This window comes from Schistocerca nitens, chromosome 2 (genome assembly GCF_023898315.1).
Source record: "Schistocerca nitens isolate TAMUIC-IGC-003100 chromosome 2, iqSchNite1.1, whole genome shotgun sequence".
NCBI lineage: Eukaryota > Metazoa > Arthropoda > Insecta > Orthoptera > Acrididae > Schistocerca > Schistocerca nitens.
Window position 1 is genome coordinate 741376081 of NC_064615.1, and position 18900 is coordinate 741394980.

General features: G+C 44.2%; 1 protein-coding gene across 1 annotated transcript in view; it reads right to left on the bottom strand.

The window, feature by feature from the left end:
• LOC126236959 (cubilin) overlaps positions 1 to 18900 on the bottom strand; it is a 1328660-nt gene that overhangs the window by 127441 nt on the left and 1182319 nt on the right. The window contains exon 7 of the mRNA XM_049946657.1: positions 12646 to 12854. Coding sequence (XP_049802614.1) covers positions 12646 to 12854 — 209 coding nt within the window. The remainder of the gene's footprint in view (positions 1 to 12645; positions 12855 to 18900) is intronic.

The following is an 18900-nucleotide window of genomic DNA, read 5'->3' on the forward strand; positions in this document are numbered from 1 at the left end:
TAATAAAATGGCTCAAATGGCTCTGAGCACTATGGGACTTAACTTCTGAGGTCATCAGTCCCCTAGAACTTAGAACTACTTAAACCTAACTAACCTAAGGACATCACACACATCCATGCCCGAGGCAGGATTCGAACCTGCGACCGTAGCAGTCGCGCGATTCCAGACTGTAGAGCCTAGAACCACTCGGCCATCCCAGCCGGCCACTCTTAATAAAAACGCCCCTTACGTTTTCTCCGCCTAGCCATTAGACAGAAAAAATTTTTCGCAATTTTGTGAGTAGCTGCGCAACATGTAACACATACAATAATAAACAGACGTGAAACATATTTATTTTTTGATTAAATATGGAAAATATTTTATGTTACTATTAAGAAATGGAGATGATTATTGGTAGTTATCCTTATTTTAAAAGCGGTATATGAATTTCGTAAAGGATTGTTATCCCATTAGTAACATGTACTATATTCTATCAATACTTTTCGTGTGCAGAGGTAAGTTAGTTATCAATAACCATGAATTGTAACGGTCAAAATACAACCCGACTCTAACGAATGATAGTTATAGGAAGCGCCTGAATTATGGGATCGGCAAAGCGCGGCGAGTGAGGAAGACACTCATGGACCATGAAGCTAGTACGAGCAGTGGTACGAGACACATCCGTAACCTCGGATGCCGCAAGGCTGCACATGTACAGAGTGTTTCAGCACAGCGGTTACAAACTTTCAGGAGAGACAGAGTACACGTAGACGATGGAAAATTATTTCGAGCAGTTAGTTCATGATCGCACGCGAATAGTAGACGGTTGTGAAAACACACTTGATCATTTAGCAGCAAATAATATTGAGTTAGTAACGAATATTAAAACGAATACAGGGATTAGTGAACACAGGGTTGTCGTAGTGAGATTGAATATTGTAATCCCCAAATCCTCGAAAAATAAGCGAAAAATATACCTATTCAAAAAAACAGATAAAAATTCTCTTAACGCCTTCCTGAGAGATAATCTCCACTCCTTCCAAATTATTAACATAAGTGTAGACCATTGTTGTTGTTGTTGTGGCCTTCAGTCCTGAGACTGGTTAGATGCAGCTCTCCATGCTACTCTATCCTGTGGAAGATTCTTCATCTACCAGTACCTACTGCAACCTACTGCAACCTACACGCTGCCCTCCAATACTAAATTGGTGATCCCTTGATGCCTCAGAACATGTCCACCAACCGATCCCTTCTTCTAGTCAAGTTGTGCCACAAACTCCTCTTCTCCCCAATCCTATTCATTACCTCCTCATTAGTTATGTGATCTACCCATCTAATCTTCAGCATTCTTCTGTAGCACCACATTTCGAAAGCTTCTATTCTCTTCTTGTCCAAACTATTTATCGTCCATGTTTCACTTCCATACATGGCCACACACCATACAAATACTTTCAGAAATGACTTCCTGACACTTAAATCTATACTCGATGTTAAGAAATTTCTCTTCTTGAGAAACGCTTTCCTTGCCATTGCCAGTCTACATTTTATATCTTCTCTACTTCGACCATCATCAGTTATTTTGCTCCCCAAATAGCAAAACTCCTTTACTACTTCAAGTGTCTCATTTCCTAATCTAATTCCCTCAGCATCACCCGACTTAATTCGACTACATTCCATTATCCTCGTTTTGCTTCTGTTGATGTTCATCTTATGTCCTCCTTTCAAAACACTATCCATTCCGTTCAACTGCTCTTCCAAGTCCTTTGCTGTCTCTGAGAGAATTACAATTTCATCGGCAAACCTCAAAGTTTTTATTACTTCTCCATGGATTTTAATGCCTACTCCGAATTTTTCTTTTGATTCCTTCACTGCTTGCTCAATATAAAGATGGAACAACATCGGGGAGAGGCTACAACCCTGTCTCACTCCCTTCCCGACCACTACTTCCCTTTCATACCCCTCGACTCTTATAACTGCCATCTGGTTTCTGTACAAATTGTAAATAGCCTGTCGCTCCTTGTATTTTACCCCTGGCAACTTCAGAATTTGAAAGAGACTATTCAGTCAACATTGTCAAAAGCTTTCTCTAAGTCTACAAATGCTAGAAACGTGTAGACCATATGTGGCTTAAATTCAAAGAAATAGTATCGGCAGCAACTGAGAGATTTATACCAAATAAATTAACAAATGACGAAGCTGATCCTCATTGGTACACAAAACAGGTCAGAACACTATTGCAGAAACAACGAAACAAACATGCCAAATTTAAACAGACGCAAAATCGCCAAGATTGGCGATCTTTTACAGAATCTGGAAATTTAGCGTGGAATTCAATGCGAGACGCTTATAACAGTTTCCACAACAAAACTTCGTATCGAAACCTGGCAGAAAATCCACAGAGATTTTGGTCGTACGTGAAGTATGTTAGCGGCAAGACACAATCAGTGCCTTCTCTTCGCGATAGCAATAGAGATACTATCGAAGACAGTACTGCCAAAGCAGACTTACTAAACAGAGCCTACCAAAATGCCTTCACAAAAGAAGCTGAAGTAAATATTTCAGAATTCGAATCGAGAACAGCTTCCAACATGAGTAACGTAGAAGTAAATATCCTAGGAGTAGTGAAGCAACTTAAATAACATAATAAAAGCAAGTCTTTTGGTCCGGACTGTATACCAGTTGGGTTCCTTTCAGAGTATGCTAATGCATTAGCTCCAGACTCAACAAATATATACAACCGTTCGATCGACGAAAGATCCGTACCCAAACACCGGAAAGTTGCACAGATCACACAAATATTCAAGAAAGGTAGTAGGAGTGATCCACTTAATTACAGGACCATATCATTAACGTCGATATGCAGCAAGATTTTGGAACATATATTGTGTTCGAATATTATGAATTACCTTGAAGAAAACGGCCTATTGACACACAGGCATCATGGGCTCAGAAGACATTGTTCTTGTGAAACACGAGAAGTGTTGAGTGCTATTGACAAAGGATTTCAGATCGATTCCGTATTTCTGGATTTCCCGAAGGCTTTGGACACTGCACCACACAAGGGGCTTGTAGTGAAATTGCGTGCCTATGGAATATCGTCTCAGTTATGTGACTGGATTTGTGAGTTCCTGCCGGCCGAGGTGGCCGTGCGGTTCTAGGCGCTACAGCCTGGAACCGCATTTCGCCGATTCTCGTGAGAGATGTAGTGTGTTGTGCATCTGCACTGAAGTTAACAGTGTTGTCGTCCCCACCTTAATTATATACGTGGTTTCTCTTCTTTCGAATATGTCCGAAGGAACAGACACCAAATATATAACTGAACGATGAGTTGTATCGCAATTTGGATTTAGCAGCTTGTCTACCCGTGTACTATAGTATCAATGGGACCACAAACTGCTTAATTTGATAAAAAGCAGTAGTAAAGAGGAAATTATTATTATTATTATTATTGTTATTACAATTATTGTTACATCTAAATATAGTATCTAGGAAATTTAAAGCAGGTTGTAAATATTACGCAATGGAAACATAGTAGTAGAGACTTTTGCTTTGCAAGTATAATTTAATTCTACTGCCTCGATCTGCTTAGCCTCGATAGCAACCCATTTGCGTCTTACTATCGAGTTGCCCTTCCCTAGGAGCGTGGAGCCAGACTGACTACTCCTTGTTCTCCATTACCAAACATTCAATGGAATTTTTTTTTTGGAAATTTGTGGTAAGGTCTTACGGGACCAAACTGCTGAGGTCATCGGTCCCTAAGCCTACACACTACTTAATCTAACTTAAACTAACTTACGCTGTGGACGACACACACACACACACACACACACACACACACACACACACACACACACACACACCCACACACACACACCCATGCCCGAGGGAGGACTCGAACCTCCGACGGGGGTAGCCGCACGGACCGTGACAAGGCGTCCTAGACCCCGTGGCTACCCCTCGCGGCCAAACATTCAATGTAATCTCTCGATTTAGCTACATTATTTATCGAGAATATTAAATCAAAAACTAAAAAAGAAAGAAACAAACATTCGAACCAAGATGGTAATAAAGAGGACTCCATGCAATTTCTGTAAAGCTCATTAGTTATCTCCCAGTCGTAATTCTACCATACCCTTGAACAAAGCATTTCTAAAAGATGGGATTCTAGTTAGAACCTGAAGGCGTCACATTTCACTAAGCGTAGGGTGGAGTTACTGTGGTCAGACGAAGCCAATGTAATCGGTTAAAGAAAACGTGGGTCTCCCGCTGTGTGCGTTGCATTGATGTCTTACCGCGCCTGTGTTTTGTCCCGTATAACATTCGCTACGTCAGAATGGATTTTGACTGATTCTCATCTTTCGATATCGGCTGTCGTCCTTCAATTATAGCACCCACCAATGACATTTTTTCACGATTACTGTCTCGTCCGGAGGAAAGTCAACATGCAAGAAAGAAAAGACTCTGAATCAACTAAAATTCTCTCCCCGTCCCATGGGTGAATTCATGTCTTATCTTGCAGAGCATTCTTGATCCTATATGACGAATATCCATTGTTTAATACAGGTTGTAAGTGAACCAGTTACTCCTGGAGACCGTCAGGCTGAGACACGACATGAGCCCAGAGAATGACGAGCTTCATCTGTGAAGGTTGGTGACAGTTGCAAGTACAAATAAATGTGGTTGGGTTACAGTAAATTGAATGCCCTCGAGATTGGTGCTCTTTCCGCCGAAGTAATACGTCCAAATGCTTCAGACGTCCCTTCTTCGGTCATACCAGGGGAATCGCAATATTACCGTAGATGGAGATGAGATGCTCGAGTGATTCATCCAATTTCTCGTCAGCATGGGGCCATGTTAAGGATGTACTGTCACAATATCATGCCCGTGTGGTCTGTGTTTCTGAGGCAGAGATGAGGATGCAACTTGCCACTTGCAGGAAAAGTGTGAGGAGCCACCAAAAGTCCACACGTTAAAGCGATTTCCGCTCTCAGCGCTCTTGAGCGGCCATTATCGTCCTTATTTGGCTCGCAAAGCACACAGTTTCTCTTCGTAAACGGACGTCCGTAAAATTGCTGAGCTAACTGTGTTAGAGATTGTCGTACAAGAGCGAAGAAAATCGTGAAGAAGATTCGGGACCCGTCGATGGCTTGAACAGCGAATTGCTGGTAGAGGAACACTTGTTCAAATACGTGTGAATTCCTATGGGACCAAACTGCTGATGTCATCGGTCCATAGACTTACACACTACTTAAACTAACTTACACTAACTTTAGCTAAGAACAACACAGACACCCATGCCCGAGGGAGGACTCGAACCTCCGGCGGGAGGGGCCACGCCATCCGTGACATGGCGCCTCAAACCGCGCGGCCACTATGCGCGGAAGAGGAACACTGCATAATGATGTAAACAATCTGAGATACATACTAATAGCATTTATTCGTTAACTCAGTTGAATCTCCATCTTAATTTCGGTTTTAAATCGAGTATATTTAAGATACAGCGTGTAAAGTCAGTTTGTGCGTGCATCACAAATAACATTTCTACTAAAGTAATAAGAAAGACCAAAAACGAAAGGTGATAAGAAAAAGGAGCTGAACGTGAAACTGTCACCTTTGACTTCGCGCTCACAATCCTATCAATTTCGCCACAGCTTCGACATTGTAGCTGACGCTTCGTACATTGTATGGAATATCTAACGACTGAATCTACAGATATCATCATTTTACTATTGAAAATAGCACCGAAACGCCGTGCTTTTGATAGATCATTGTGCCGTAGCATTAAAACCGTATACTTTCATAGCACACAAGCTATAACACTAAAAGCATCACATACACGATGCTTTTAGCTACCGGTCTGTAGTTCCTTGTCATTTTATTGTAAGAAATCGGAACTTCTCGAGAGCTCCTCAAGTTTCTGATGCTATGAAAGAGCTTACATTCGTACCACATACTATACAGGAAAGAATTTGCGTCGAATACGATGTACGGCGGCTCCTACGTTCCGCTCATGACGTAAGACGATGTTGCATCACATTGGCCACGTTCCTCTCCACGAAGCAGAAATCTGAAATGCTATATGCTTCATTTCACACTCCACGGTGTAGTGGGACGTAGAATTCTACGGTGTGACGTCACCAGCTCCTCGTCCACGTGCGTTTTCAAGTCCCGTGAGAGGACGGCTTTAGGCTTGCCATTTCGTTAATGTGGCGAGTGTCTTCCATCTGGGACTGTCTAACCTCCATGCTATGCGCTCTGCGCATTATGCTATGTAAGCAGGTATCTGATCCCTTTTCTTGGAAAGGAAGAAACTACAGTTAAAATCTCAGGCAGGTAAGCTATTTTGAAACGTGAGTACAATACCAAGTCAGCAGCCCGCTATTCCTTAGGAAAAGCATTAAAAAAACCAATAGAAGAAAATAATCCGGCCCTTATCCACGGCCGCACACCGCGGAACCCGAGCACCAGATCCGAGTGACGTTACCCTTTTCAGTCGATCGGGGAGCTGAGAGTTTAAAAGCAGCTTGCTATACGCAGCGCTGAACCGGAATATGGAAGTCTATCCGATTTATCCGACGTTTTGGCGGGAAAGAGAGTGCGCGACTGTGCGAAAACAACAGCCCGATAACAGACTCCGATGGGAAATCTGCGGGCGCGACGTGAACAAATGCTGCAAGCCGCCATTAATCACGGCAACCGGTTATAACGCGCGAGGCGCTGCCTCTGGCAGACGCGGGGAACGACTGCCAGCCAGGAGAGCCACCCGCTCTCAACACGAACCCGGTAGGAAGTGTGTTTCAGCATCAATACAGAAAATGACTGGAACACATTAGTCACATAATAACTTAAACTTTTATTCTACATCTACAGTGATCCTCTGCAAGCCACCATACGGTGCGTGGCGTAGGGTATCATGTATCGCTACTAGTCATTCCCTTTACTGTTCACTCGAAAATAGACGGACTTTTCATAAGTCTCCGTATACGAGCCCAAATTTCTCTCATTTTATCTTCTTGGATCTTACTCGCAATGTACGTTGGTGGGAGTAGAATCGTTACGCAGTCAGCTTCGAATGCCGGTTCTCTATATTTTCTCAATAGTTTTCGTCGAAAACATCGCCTTTCTTCCAGGTATTCCCATTTAAGTGCACAAGAACCCCGTAATAGTTGCGTGCTATTCGAACCTACTGGTAATAAATCTAGCTGTACGCCCCTGAACTGAATTTCTTCGATGTCTTGCTTCAATCCGACTTGGTGTGGATCCCAAACACTTAAGCAGTACTCAGAAATCGGTCGTACTAGTGTCCTACATGCTATCTCCGTCACAGAATAACCACACTTCCCTAAAATTGTGCCAAGTCGCAGTCGACCATTTCCCTTCCGTACAAGAATCCCTACATCCTCGTTCCGTTGCGTATCGCTTTTTAACGTTACGCCTGGATATTTAATCGACCGGACTGTCTTAAGCAACATACTAATAATGCTGTATTCGAACATTATGGGTTTGTTTTTCCTGCTCTTGTGCATTAATTTACATTGTTCGACACTTACAGCTTGCTGCCATTCATCGCACCAAGTAGAAATTTTGTCTACGTCCCCTTGTATCCTCCTGCAGACACTCAACGTCGACACCTTGCCGTACACGACAGCGTCATCAGCAGACAACCCCAGGTTGATGCTCACCCTGTCCACCAGATCTTTTATGTGTATACAAAATGAGAAAGATGCGATCGCACTTCCCTGGGGCACACCTGACGATACATTTGTCTCTGACAAACACTCGCTGTCGAGGACAACGTAATGGGTTCTGTTACTTAAGAGGCCTTCGTGCCAATTACACATCAGGGGACCTATTGCACATCCTCTTACCTTTGTTAACAGTCTGCTATTCGAACTGAGAATACGTTCAATAATTCTGTAGCAAAGTGATGTTAAGGATATTGGTATGAAATTCAAGGATCACCTGCGTTTTTTCCAGCCCTTGGGACTTTGGGCTGGGCAAGATATTTGCGATAAATGCAAGCTAAGTATGTGACCAGTGCTGCAGAGTACTCTCTGTAAAACCGAACTGGGATTCCATCCGTACCTGGCGACTTATTTTCTTTCGTTAACCTTCACCTCGCCAGAATGGTAAACTATCTTTAGTTATGTGTGTGTGTTTGTGTGTGTGTGTGCGTGCGCGCGCGCTCTACAAGTACATCTTACATCTAACCCCTGTCATTAAACCTGCCACATTAAAAGGACACTACAGGTGGTCTCAGTCACTTGCGTTGCTCTTTCTACTATGCGATTCGGAGGATTATATGTCTACCATAAACGGAACTTACTCGTATACTGCTGGTCCTTAGAACTGTTAACACCGGGAACGATAGCAAGTAACGAAGTTTTGCTTGTTGTACTTGCACTGTTCAGTTAGAACATTATGACCACCGACCTTCTATCGATATAAACCCGTCCAGGCGATAACAGCGTCATCTGGTGAGGAATGACTGCTAGTCAGACACATGCACTGTGCATGGAGAACAGTGAGCTTGCTGTCCGTGTGTAGAATGGGGAAGGCCCGCATTCTGTCTGAGTTGGACTGAGGGCAGATTGTGATGGTCCTGAGGCTCGTCACAAGCATTTCAGAAATTGCACGACTTGTTGCGTTTTCGTGGTGAGTGTTTTTAACACGTGGCGAAACCAAGGTGAGCACATCCAGACTACGTGGGGCAGGGCGGCCACCCCTCATTACAGATGTCGGACGTCGTAGGCTGGACAGACTGGTAAAACAGTGCAGGCGGTGAACTGTGGCGGAACTAACATCAGACTTTAATGCTGGACAGAGTGCAAGTGTGTTTGAACACACAGTGGACAGAACATTCCTAACGATGGGTCTCCGCAACCGATGATGACCCATATATGTGCCAATGCTAATATCGCAACATCGGCAACTACGAATGTAATAGGTACATGACCATCGGCACTAGACGTTGGCGCAGTGGCAGAGCATTGCACGGTCTGATGAATCCCAAGACCCTTTTCATCATACCGATGGGAGGGCGCGACTCCATCATGTTCCAGGGGAACAGCTCCTTGACACCTGTACTGCGGGACGGAGACAATTTGGCGGCGGTTCCATTATGCTGTGGGTAACATTCACGTGCGCACTCATGGGTCCAGTTGAGCTCGTGCAAGACACCATGACGGCCAAGGAGTATCATACACTGGATGCAGACCACATACACCGCTTCTTGACGATCATGTTTCGCTACGGCAGGGGTATTTTTCAATAAGATAACGCGCCATTTCACAAGGCCAGGAGTGTGATTGAGTGCCTCGAGGAACACAATGGCGACTTCTAATTGACGTGCTGGCCCCCAACTCTCCAGATCTGAACCCGATCGAAAACATCTGGGATGTTATTGAACGTGGCGTCAGAGCTCATCCCCCCCCCCACTGGAATTTACGGGAATTAGGTAACTCGTGTATGCAGATGTGGTGCCAACTCCCTCCAGCGATCTACCCACGGACTCATTGCTTCCATGCTATGATGCGTCGCCGCTGTTATTCGTGCCAGAGGTGGACTATTATGTAGGTCATAACGTTCTGGCTGATCAGTGTATATAGTGTACTAGGATGAATTCATAAAGTTTGAAGATGATTTGGGGGCATACGAGTTTCGAAATTTGGTATCCACAGCGGCCACCTCTGGTTGCAGAGTGGCTGTAGGGTAGCTGTGCACTCAGTCGAGCTGAGCTTAGATGACAGATACGGGGTGTCGTCGTACGCTGCTTCAAATGTATGTCAGAGGTCGTCTCTCCGTATAGATTGTATCCACTGATATAAGAGTTTGTCGGTGAGAAGTTATCTCTACATTCTCCTTTTTCAGTCTTTCTTAGTAGAACATGGGTTTCTTAGTTCTCGGTTACCGTGTGGGTCGTAGACATGTCAGCAATGCTAAAAGGAAGAGAATGACACATTTTTAAGTGAGCACCTTAATTTATAAGCTATTTCTGGTCAGAATTTTTCGGACGAATCGTGATCTATCATTTTGTCCCCAGCTGTGAGATTCATGTCATTGTCCAGTCCTCGAAGGTGTGATGGATGTCGACCGAGCGCCTTCTCATCCTCTGCCTTGCGGCGTTATGCGGTGCGACGTGGAGAATCATGTGTTCATCACACCGCCCTCCCAGCGGTTTTACAGACTTTCCACACCATGGACTCGCTATTTCTCATTTAATCTGGCATCAAAAGACTTAGTGCACCCGACCAGTCCTCCCAGTAAGGGAAAGTCCTTGCTAGTATCGGGAATCGAAGCTATATCCTCCACCTGGCAGCCATCTACACTGACCTCTCAGTTACGGACGCGGACTTCCATCTTATCTCCAATAAACTTACTGTCATTATTTTATCCATTTTGGTCAGAAAAGACCACAGCTATTTTCGTAAATTGCACTGTAGGAAATACTGCAACCAGCCACAAGTTTTGTCATTTCTTTAATTTTTATTTTATTTTATTTTGTTATACCGTTACTACTTTTGGCCCCGAGACTATCGTCGGACGGTAGCATTGACTTCTTTGAAAGTTTTACATTTGTGTACTAAAATATAGCAAAGTTTTTGTAATTGCATGGTTTACAAAAGGTTTTACATTCGCCTTCTAAATTATAAAGAAGTTTACGTACTGTAACACTGTGTAATCACTTACGTTTTAGGACACAAATATAAAACTTTTTGTCAAACATACTATCACAAAAACTTTGTTATATTTTAGGACACAAATGTAAAACTTGCAAAGAAGGCAGCGCTACCGTCTGACAATGGACCCAAGCCTGAAATTAGTAACGGTACAATAAAAATATTAAAACAAACTTGTAACTGGTTGCAGTATTTTCTGCAGTGTGAACATACTGTTGGTGTATAGGAACCAAGAAAGTCGTTCCCGAAAGAAGTCGAATATTTTTACCTATTTATTTGCACTGATTTCTATTTCTTTAAATGGAGGGACACTTACCTACCGGTCTTAAGAATACTTTTCTGTAAATTACAGACACGAAAGAGCTATAGAAAACTAAATATATTACGTATTCAGTCATTTACGTCTACAGCGTACAGGCGTAGCACTGTCATTCTGGGCTCAGATGAGCCAATCGTGACCGGCCGACAGCCGTGTCATGCTCAGCATGTTGCATCGAGATGCGGGTGATGGCAGCACACCACAGTCCCAGCCCCCTACTACTCGGCCAGTTAGCTCCTCAACTGACATTACGAGGTCGAATACACCACGTTTCAGTCTTTCCTGTAAGCTAAAATCCCTGGAAATACCGGTAATTGAACCCTGGCCCCTCTGCATAGCTTATCCTGCCACGAGGGATATTTATGGAGTGATTTAATCCATTGCAATGAAAAGGTGAGAATGAAATTGATCAAGATTGAAGACAATGAAATATTAGTGAAACCGTCCAGCAATGTCGAACTTGCGACATGATAAATATTTCAGCTCCGCGTTCCAACATTGACGGGCTATCCATTGTGACCGATCGCCGCGTCATACTCTGCAAGTTGCGTCATTTGGATGCAGCTTGATGGACAGGGGATTCAGCACATCGCTGTCTCGGCCGTTGTCGACTTCCCAGGTGCAGTGGGGGGGGGGGGGGGGGGATTGTTGTTTAACGTCTCGTCAACGACGAGGAAATTAGAGTCGGAGCACAAGCTCGGCTCAGGGAATGAAAAATATGGTTCAAATGGCTCTGAGCACTATGGCACTTAACATCTGAGGTCATCAGTCCCCTAAACTTAGAACCACTTAAACCTAACTAACCTAAGGACATCACACACATCCATGTCCGAGGCAGGATTCGAACCTGCGACCGTAGCAGTCGCGTGGTTCCGGACTGAAGCGCTTAGAACCGCTCGACCACAGTGGCTGGCTTAGGGAATGACAGAGAAGGATAGCGGCCGTGTACTTTTGAGGGAACCATCCCCAGACTTGTCTTAAGCGATTTAGGGAAATCATGGAAAACCTGAATCATGATGGCTGGACTCGGGTTTGATTGCAAGTTCAGTGTGCTAACCACTACGCTAACACGCTCCGTCCGCTTCCCAGACCTTGAAGCCGCTACGTCTCAAGTAACACCTGCAATGGGCTTACGACGCTGAGTGTACGCTGTTCATGTTCTCCGACCAGCAGAAACACCCGGCAGTGCAGCTCACTGAAGCCGTGTCATCCATACGTCAGACGCTCTGGCCACTCAGTTACGTCGGCGGACTTAAGGGAGATGTTGTAACAATTTGAAAGCAGCAAATCTGAGTTCCAGTTGTGGCTTCACACAAATTTTCAGTGCACGCAATATTAATTACCAAATACGCGAAAATATGGGGCGAGGGTAGATCTAATGGCTCGAAGATAAGGATAGGACATCGAAACAGAAACTACTACAAAGTGATGCAAAGCGGTACGGAGGACGCGAGAAAGTGGTTCCAGTACCGCCTTTAGAATGTTATAGTGGTGAGGTATTACAATTTTCAAGTCTTAAAGATACGACAAAATTAACTGGTAGTGACATAAAATTCGGAAAACACATTTGACAGAAAATAAAAAAAAGGGGAAAATTGTCTGACAAAGCCGACGGAAGCTTTCGAAACCGCTGTCCTGGAGAGAAAGGTATATCGGAATGGTACTCACCGAGCTTGACGAAGCTCTCGCTGAACTCGAAGATGCCCTTGAAGCCGCGGTTCTGCGTGTTGGCGGTCCTGGGCAGCGTGACGAACGTGACGAGCAGCGCCGCCTCGGACGAGTAGAGCACCAGGTTGCGCTGCTGGCCGCAGTACGTGCCGATCACCGCCGACTCGTTCGTCGCCCCGTCGTACACCTTCACGTAGTCCAGCGGGCAGCTGCGGGCACACCCCTCCTTCCTCAGACACAATATAAAGTTATACGTACGAAACTCACACTCAGAACTGCCAAAACCTTAGATTCTCCCTCTTTAAGAGTTACCCAGCAACTATACAGGGTGTTGCCTTTCGCGGGCAATGATCCTACCGATGCAGGCACGAGTCACAACCCGCCCTCACTGCTTCACTTTCACAAGTAACTCTCTACTCCTTTCCACACTTTCAAGAAGCTCTCCTCTGTACCCTCTGTCAATGAGACTTTAAAGACTAATCTTCCTTTCTTCCTCCTACTGCTTGTTGGACTAACATTCCTGGGGAAAGGTCTGGAAAGGAGATAGAGCTACTAGCACTAGGGAAGCCGTGAGGGCGACTAGTGAGTTGAATTTAGATAGCTCAGTAGATACGAACACTCCTGGCGGAAGCCAATGTTCCCGATTCACATTTTAATGTGCCAGTAAGTTATAAAATAGCGCATACTGCGAAGGAGGGTGAGGGTTCACTCCTGAGATAAAATTCCTTGATTTTGAACAGTTTATCGGCAGAGATCTAACCAACGCTGCTTAAGGTTGATATGTAGTCTCTTCTGCCACTTTCAGCTTGTACAAAAGAGAAATATTCTTACTTAATTTTAAACATGATCTACGCGAAGAGCAACCAAAACATCAGTTTGGTAGTGGAAGAAGGACGAAGATGTAGAAAATAGCTGATGCCTTACACAATATTCGATCAAAAGTATCCGGACAGTTACTAGTTGACATTAGTATGGGGTGTGCCCACCCTTCGTCTTAATGAGGGCTTGAACTCTGCTATGGCCACAATCAATGAGGTGTCTGAATGGCTGTAGAGGAATGGCATCTCAGTCTTTCTCAAGAGCCAAAACCAAAGATGGTAGTGACGTTGGATGGGTCTGAACCGAAGTCGACATTTTAACTCATTCCAAAGGTGTTCCACTAGGTTCACATTGGGACTCCGGGCAGGCCAGTCCATTTCAGGAATATTGTCCACAGTCCGCCTCCTTAGCTGAGTGGTCAGCTCGTCTGACTACAATGCAATGGGCCCAGGTTCGATTCCCAGCTGGGTCAGAGATTTTCTCCGCTCGTGGAGTGGGTGTTGTGTTGTCCTGATTATCATTTCATCATCATCGACTCGAGTCGACCGGTGTGCCATCAGTGGGGACATCCAGCCATCAACGCCATATGATCAATCCATTGAATTTCATTTCATTGTCCACAAACCAAAGCCTCACAGAGGCTGCTTTGTCATGCTAATACAACCATCGTCTCTGAACTTCCGCTCTGCTGTACGCAAACACAGTGCTGTAAAGTTTGTTCACATACCTCCGAATTTAGAGTTTTCTTAAGAGGACCACACTCTGACCACGAAAAACACCACCTCCTCCACACTTCACCGTTGGCACTACGCATGATGGTAGTTAACGTTCTCCAGGTCTCGCCAAACCCAAACGGTTCCAACAGATGACCACAGAGTATAGTGTGATTCATCACTCCAAATCACTCCTTACTCCTGCCATCCACTGTCACGTGGCGTCTCTCTTTACACCACCTCAAGCGTCCTTCAGCACTGACTACAGAAACGTGTGGCTTATAACGTGCTGCTCGGGCATTGTACCACGCACATTTTTTAACTCCCTACGCATAGTCAACGCGCTAGGTGGACTGCTCATAGCACTTTGAAACTTATGAGCGATTCCTTCCGCGTAATTCACGCATTTTTTTTATAACAGCCCTCCGCAATGCTTGTCCTTCCCTGTTCGCCATCGCATGAGGTCTCCATGGTCTTGGTGTCGCTGTGGTTGTTCCTTCGCGTTCCCCCTGCACAACCACATTGAAATGTACTTATGAATTTGTTAGCTGACCTCCAAAGACTTGTCCACGTTAGAAGTCCCTGAGCTCTTCTGGCCGACGCGTTCTGATGTTAATGTTTCTCTGCTGACAACAGAGTAGTCCCAGACTCCTTTTATAGTGACGGATTCCCCTCTCTTGACATCTAATCGGCAATTCCACATTATATAGAGGTGTCCTGATACGTTCTACCAGATAGTGTACATATATAGGAAAATAGAACATTACTTCTACGTCAAGCACTACTTACGAGAGATTTTCTGTCACAAGCAGTCGACTGTAGAATAATCAATTTCGTAACAGCAGAGAAGCTTTCCAAAACACGAAAGCCCCTTTCTCAGGAATTTTCAACGTTTTACGGAGCAGTATCCGGGGACACCACCGAAAACATACGTCTTTCATATTACGTGCATTGTGCTGCAACCCACTGCCAGGTACTCCATATCAGCGACCTCAGTAGTCATTAGTCATCGTGAGAGAGCAGAATGGGGCGCTCCGTGGAACTCACAGACGTTGAACGTGATAAGGTGATTGGGTGTCACTTGCGTCATACGTCTGTACGCGAGATTTCCACACTCCTAAAAATCCCTAGGTCCACTATTTCCGATGTGATAGTGAAGTGGAAATGTGAAGGGACATGTACAGCACAAAAGTGTACAGGCCGACCTTGTCTGTTGACTGAGACCGCCGATAGTTGAAGAGGGACGTAATGTGTAATAGACAGACATCTATCCAGACCATCACACAGGTATTCCAAACTGCATCAGGATCCATTGCAAGTACTATGACAGTTAGGCGAGAGGTGAAAAACTTGGTCGAGCGGCTGCTCATAAGCCACACATCACGTCGGTAAATGCCAAACGACGCATCGCTTGGTGTAAGAAACGTAAACAGTGCAACAGTGGAAAAACGTTGTTTGGCGTGACGAATCAAGGTACACAATGTGGTGATGCGATGGCAGGGTATGGGTATGGCGAATGCCTGGTGAACGTCATCTGCCAGCGTGTTTAATGCCAACAGTAAAATTCGGAGGTGATGGTGCTATGGCATGGCCGTGTTTTTCATGGAGGGGCTTGCACCCCCTATTGTTTTGCGTGGCACTATCACATCACCGACCTGAATTGATGTTTTTAGCACCTTCTTGCTTCCCACTATTGAAGAGCAATTCCGGGATGGCGATTGCTCCTTTCAACACGATCAAGCACCTGTTCATAAGGCACGGATTGTGCCTGAATGGTTACACGACAATAACATTCCTGTAATGGACTGGGCTGCAGTGAGTCCTGACCTGAAGCCTATAGAACACCTTTAGGATGTTTTGCAACGCCGTGCCAGGCCTCACCTACCGACATCGATACCTCTCCTCAGTGCAGCACTCCGTGAAGAACGGGCTGCCATTCCCCAAGAAACCCTCCAGCACTGATCGAACATATGCCTCCGAGAGTGGAAGCTGTCATCAAGGCTAAGGGTGGGCCAACACCATACTGAATTCCAATATTACCGATGAAGGGCGCCACGAAATTGTAAATCATTTTCAGCCAGGTGTCCGGATACTTTCGATCACATAGTGTATACACACATCAAAAAAATTTTTGCATCATCTCGGTTCCGTGAGTTCCGGAACCTGTATGGACATTGGAATATAGATTAACATAAATATCATTTCCACCGTTTTTGTTGCTCATGAAAACCACACATTGCATGTTGTACCACAATACAGCGAGACCTTCAGAGGTGGTGGTCCAGATTTCTGTACGCACCGGTACCTCCGATACCCAGCGGCACGTACTCTTGCATTGATGCATGCCTGTATTCGTCGTGGCATACTATCCACAAGTTCATCAAGTCACTGTTGGTCCAGATTGTCCCACTCCTCAACGGCGATTCGGCGTAGATCCCTCAGAGTGGTTGGTGGGTCACGTTTTTCATAAAAAGTTCATTTCAATCTATCCCAGGCATGTTCGATAGGGTTCCTTACATACGAAAAGTCTCACTGGATGGTGAAGTCAACACTTCAGGTTTGCAAAAGAGTAAAATATATGTAATTACTTGTAATTGTGGCAAATTCTATATAGGTGATTCTGGCATGGCAATATGTTTCCACTTGAAGGGACACAACAGAAGTTGGAAACTTAGAAAATGAGAGTCTACTTTTGCAGAACACCTCCTTGAACATGGCCATAGTTATAAGGTGAAACGTGAAGTATTACATAACATCCATAAAGGAAGGAAGGCGAACTATATTGGAATTATGGAAATTAATAAATTCATGTCCATCAACCGAAGATTAGTACTGAATGACCAGACGCAGTTCCCTTACTCGCCACTTGTAACTGCAGATACTAGTCCTAATCCCATCCAGACCATGTTATAAATTACCCCCTTATTTACATTCCCCAATATCCTTTATATTAGTTAGTATAATTTCTCTCGTTGCATTAAAAAATTTTACTTTTTGTAATTGCAGCTGCTTTACTCATCTGCTTAATATCACTATTACGCCTTATCTGTGCGTAATTTAGGACGTATGAAAGCAAGATTATTTTGTTCAGCCACAACTTTGGAATATGTCGTCAAAGTTTATTGTTCAGTTATTTTATTCTATGTTCAACTGTTACAATTTGTGTGTAGTTCATTAGTTATTTTGCGACATATTTTATCTTACTTAAATAATCTCACAACGCATTTACACTGTAATAATCCCTCTTCTTTATTCGTAATTCTAACATTAACATTTTTCGTCTGTGGAAATGGAGATACTCTGTAGGTGTACTAGTTTAAAATCTTTGAACCAACAAAATTTCACTGCACCACATACTTATGTTTGTACCTGATGATGCCGTAACAGCCGAAAACCGGTTCGTATAACAAATAATAAATTTTGTAGAATATTACACCAATGTTTTGTGTGTTTGATTCATAACGTGTAAAATATTCTAATAAGAACCGGCGGAAGAGTCAATCAGTGTAATCTGTAAGCTACACTAGTTGGCTCTTGAGGTTCTGGAAATCCGTGCCTGAAGCCTACATTTTATGTTTCCCTACTGTGAACTCTTTGAACGACGTATAGATATGAAACTTCCTGGCATAATAAAACTGTGTGCCGGACCGATACTCGAACTCGGGACCTTTGCCTACCTTGCCTGGTAGAGCACTTGTCCGCGTAAGGAAAAGGTCCCGAGTTCGAGTCTCGGTCCGGCACACAGTTTTAATCCGCCAGGAAGTTTCATATCAGCGCACACTCCGCTGCAGAGTGAAAATCTCATTCTGGACGTATAGGTACTATACTAATTGCTTGAACTCTATGGACAATGGAGCCCGAGAACTGGTTGCACGATAAGCCGGAAACTTCATTCATGGAGGAAATATCCTAGCTTGTAGACCATTGGACCAATAGTGTTGACAAAGACGCAGATTGCGTAGAAAGAATATGCAATTGCTCAACCACTCGTTTAGAGTAATCAATAATGTCCTATAATTTTGACATTCCCTCTACATCAACATACATGGTGAACCTCACAAAATTTCGGGGGCTGTTCAGGAATATTTTTGGAGTATTTTGGTACAGAGGAGGAGTGGTCTCTGGTATTCACTAAAGGGCGATAGCATAATTACGACTTATTCTCATTGTTAAGCCAGTTACTTTTGTTTATGTGAAAATACATTTACAAAAGTGAAAAAGCCTGTAACATGCGACTACCAAAACTACAACACATATGGTAGGCGCTTAAATAAAAACGTATTGTAAAATACACTGAGGCGACTAAAGACATGGGATAACGATAAGCACATATACAGATCTCGGTAGTATGGCGTACGGGAGGTATAAAAGGGCGGTGTATTGTCAGAGCTGTCATTTGATTCGTGTGAAAGATTCCCGATGTGATTATGGCCGCGCGACAGGAATTATCAGCCTTTGAATACGGAATGGTAGTTGGAGCTAGACGTATGGGACATTCCATTTCGGAAATCGTTAGGGAATTCAGCATTCCGAGAGCCGCAGTGTCAAGAGTGTGTCGAGAATACCAATTTCAGGCATTACCTCTCTCCATGGACAACGCAGGGGACTTTAGCCTTCGCTTAACGATCGAGAGCAGCGGCGTTTGAGCAGAGTTGCCAGTGCTAGCAGACAAGCAACACTGCGTAAAATAACAGCATAAATCAATGTGGGACGTATCCGTTGG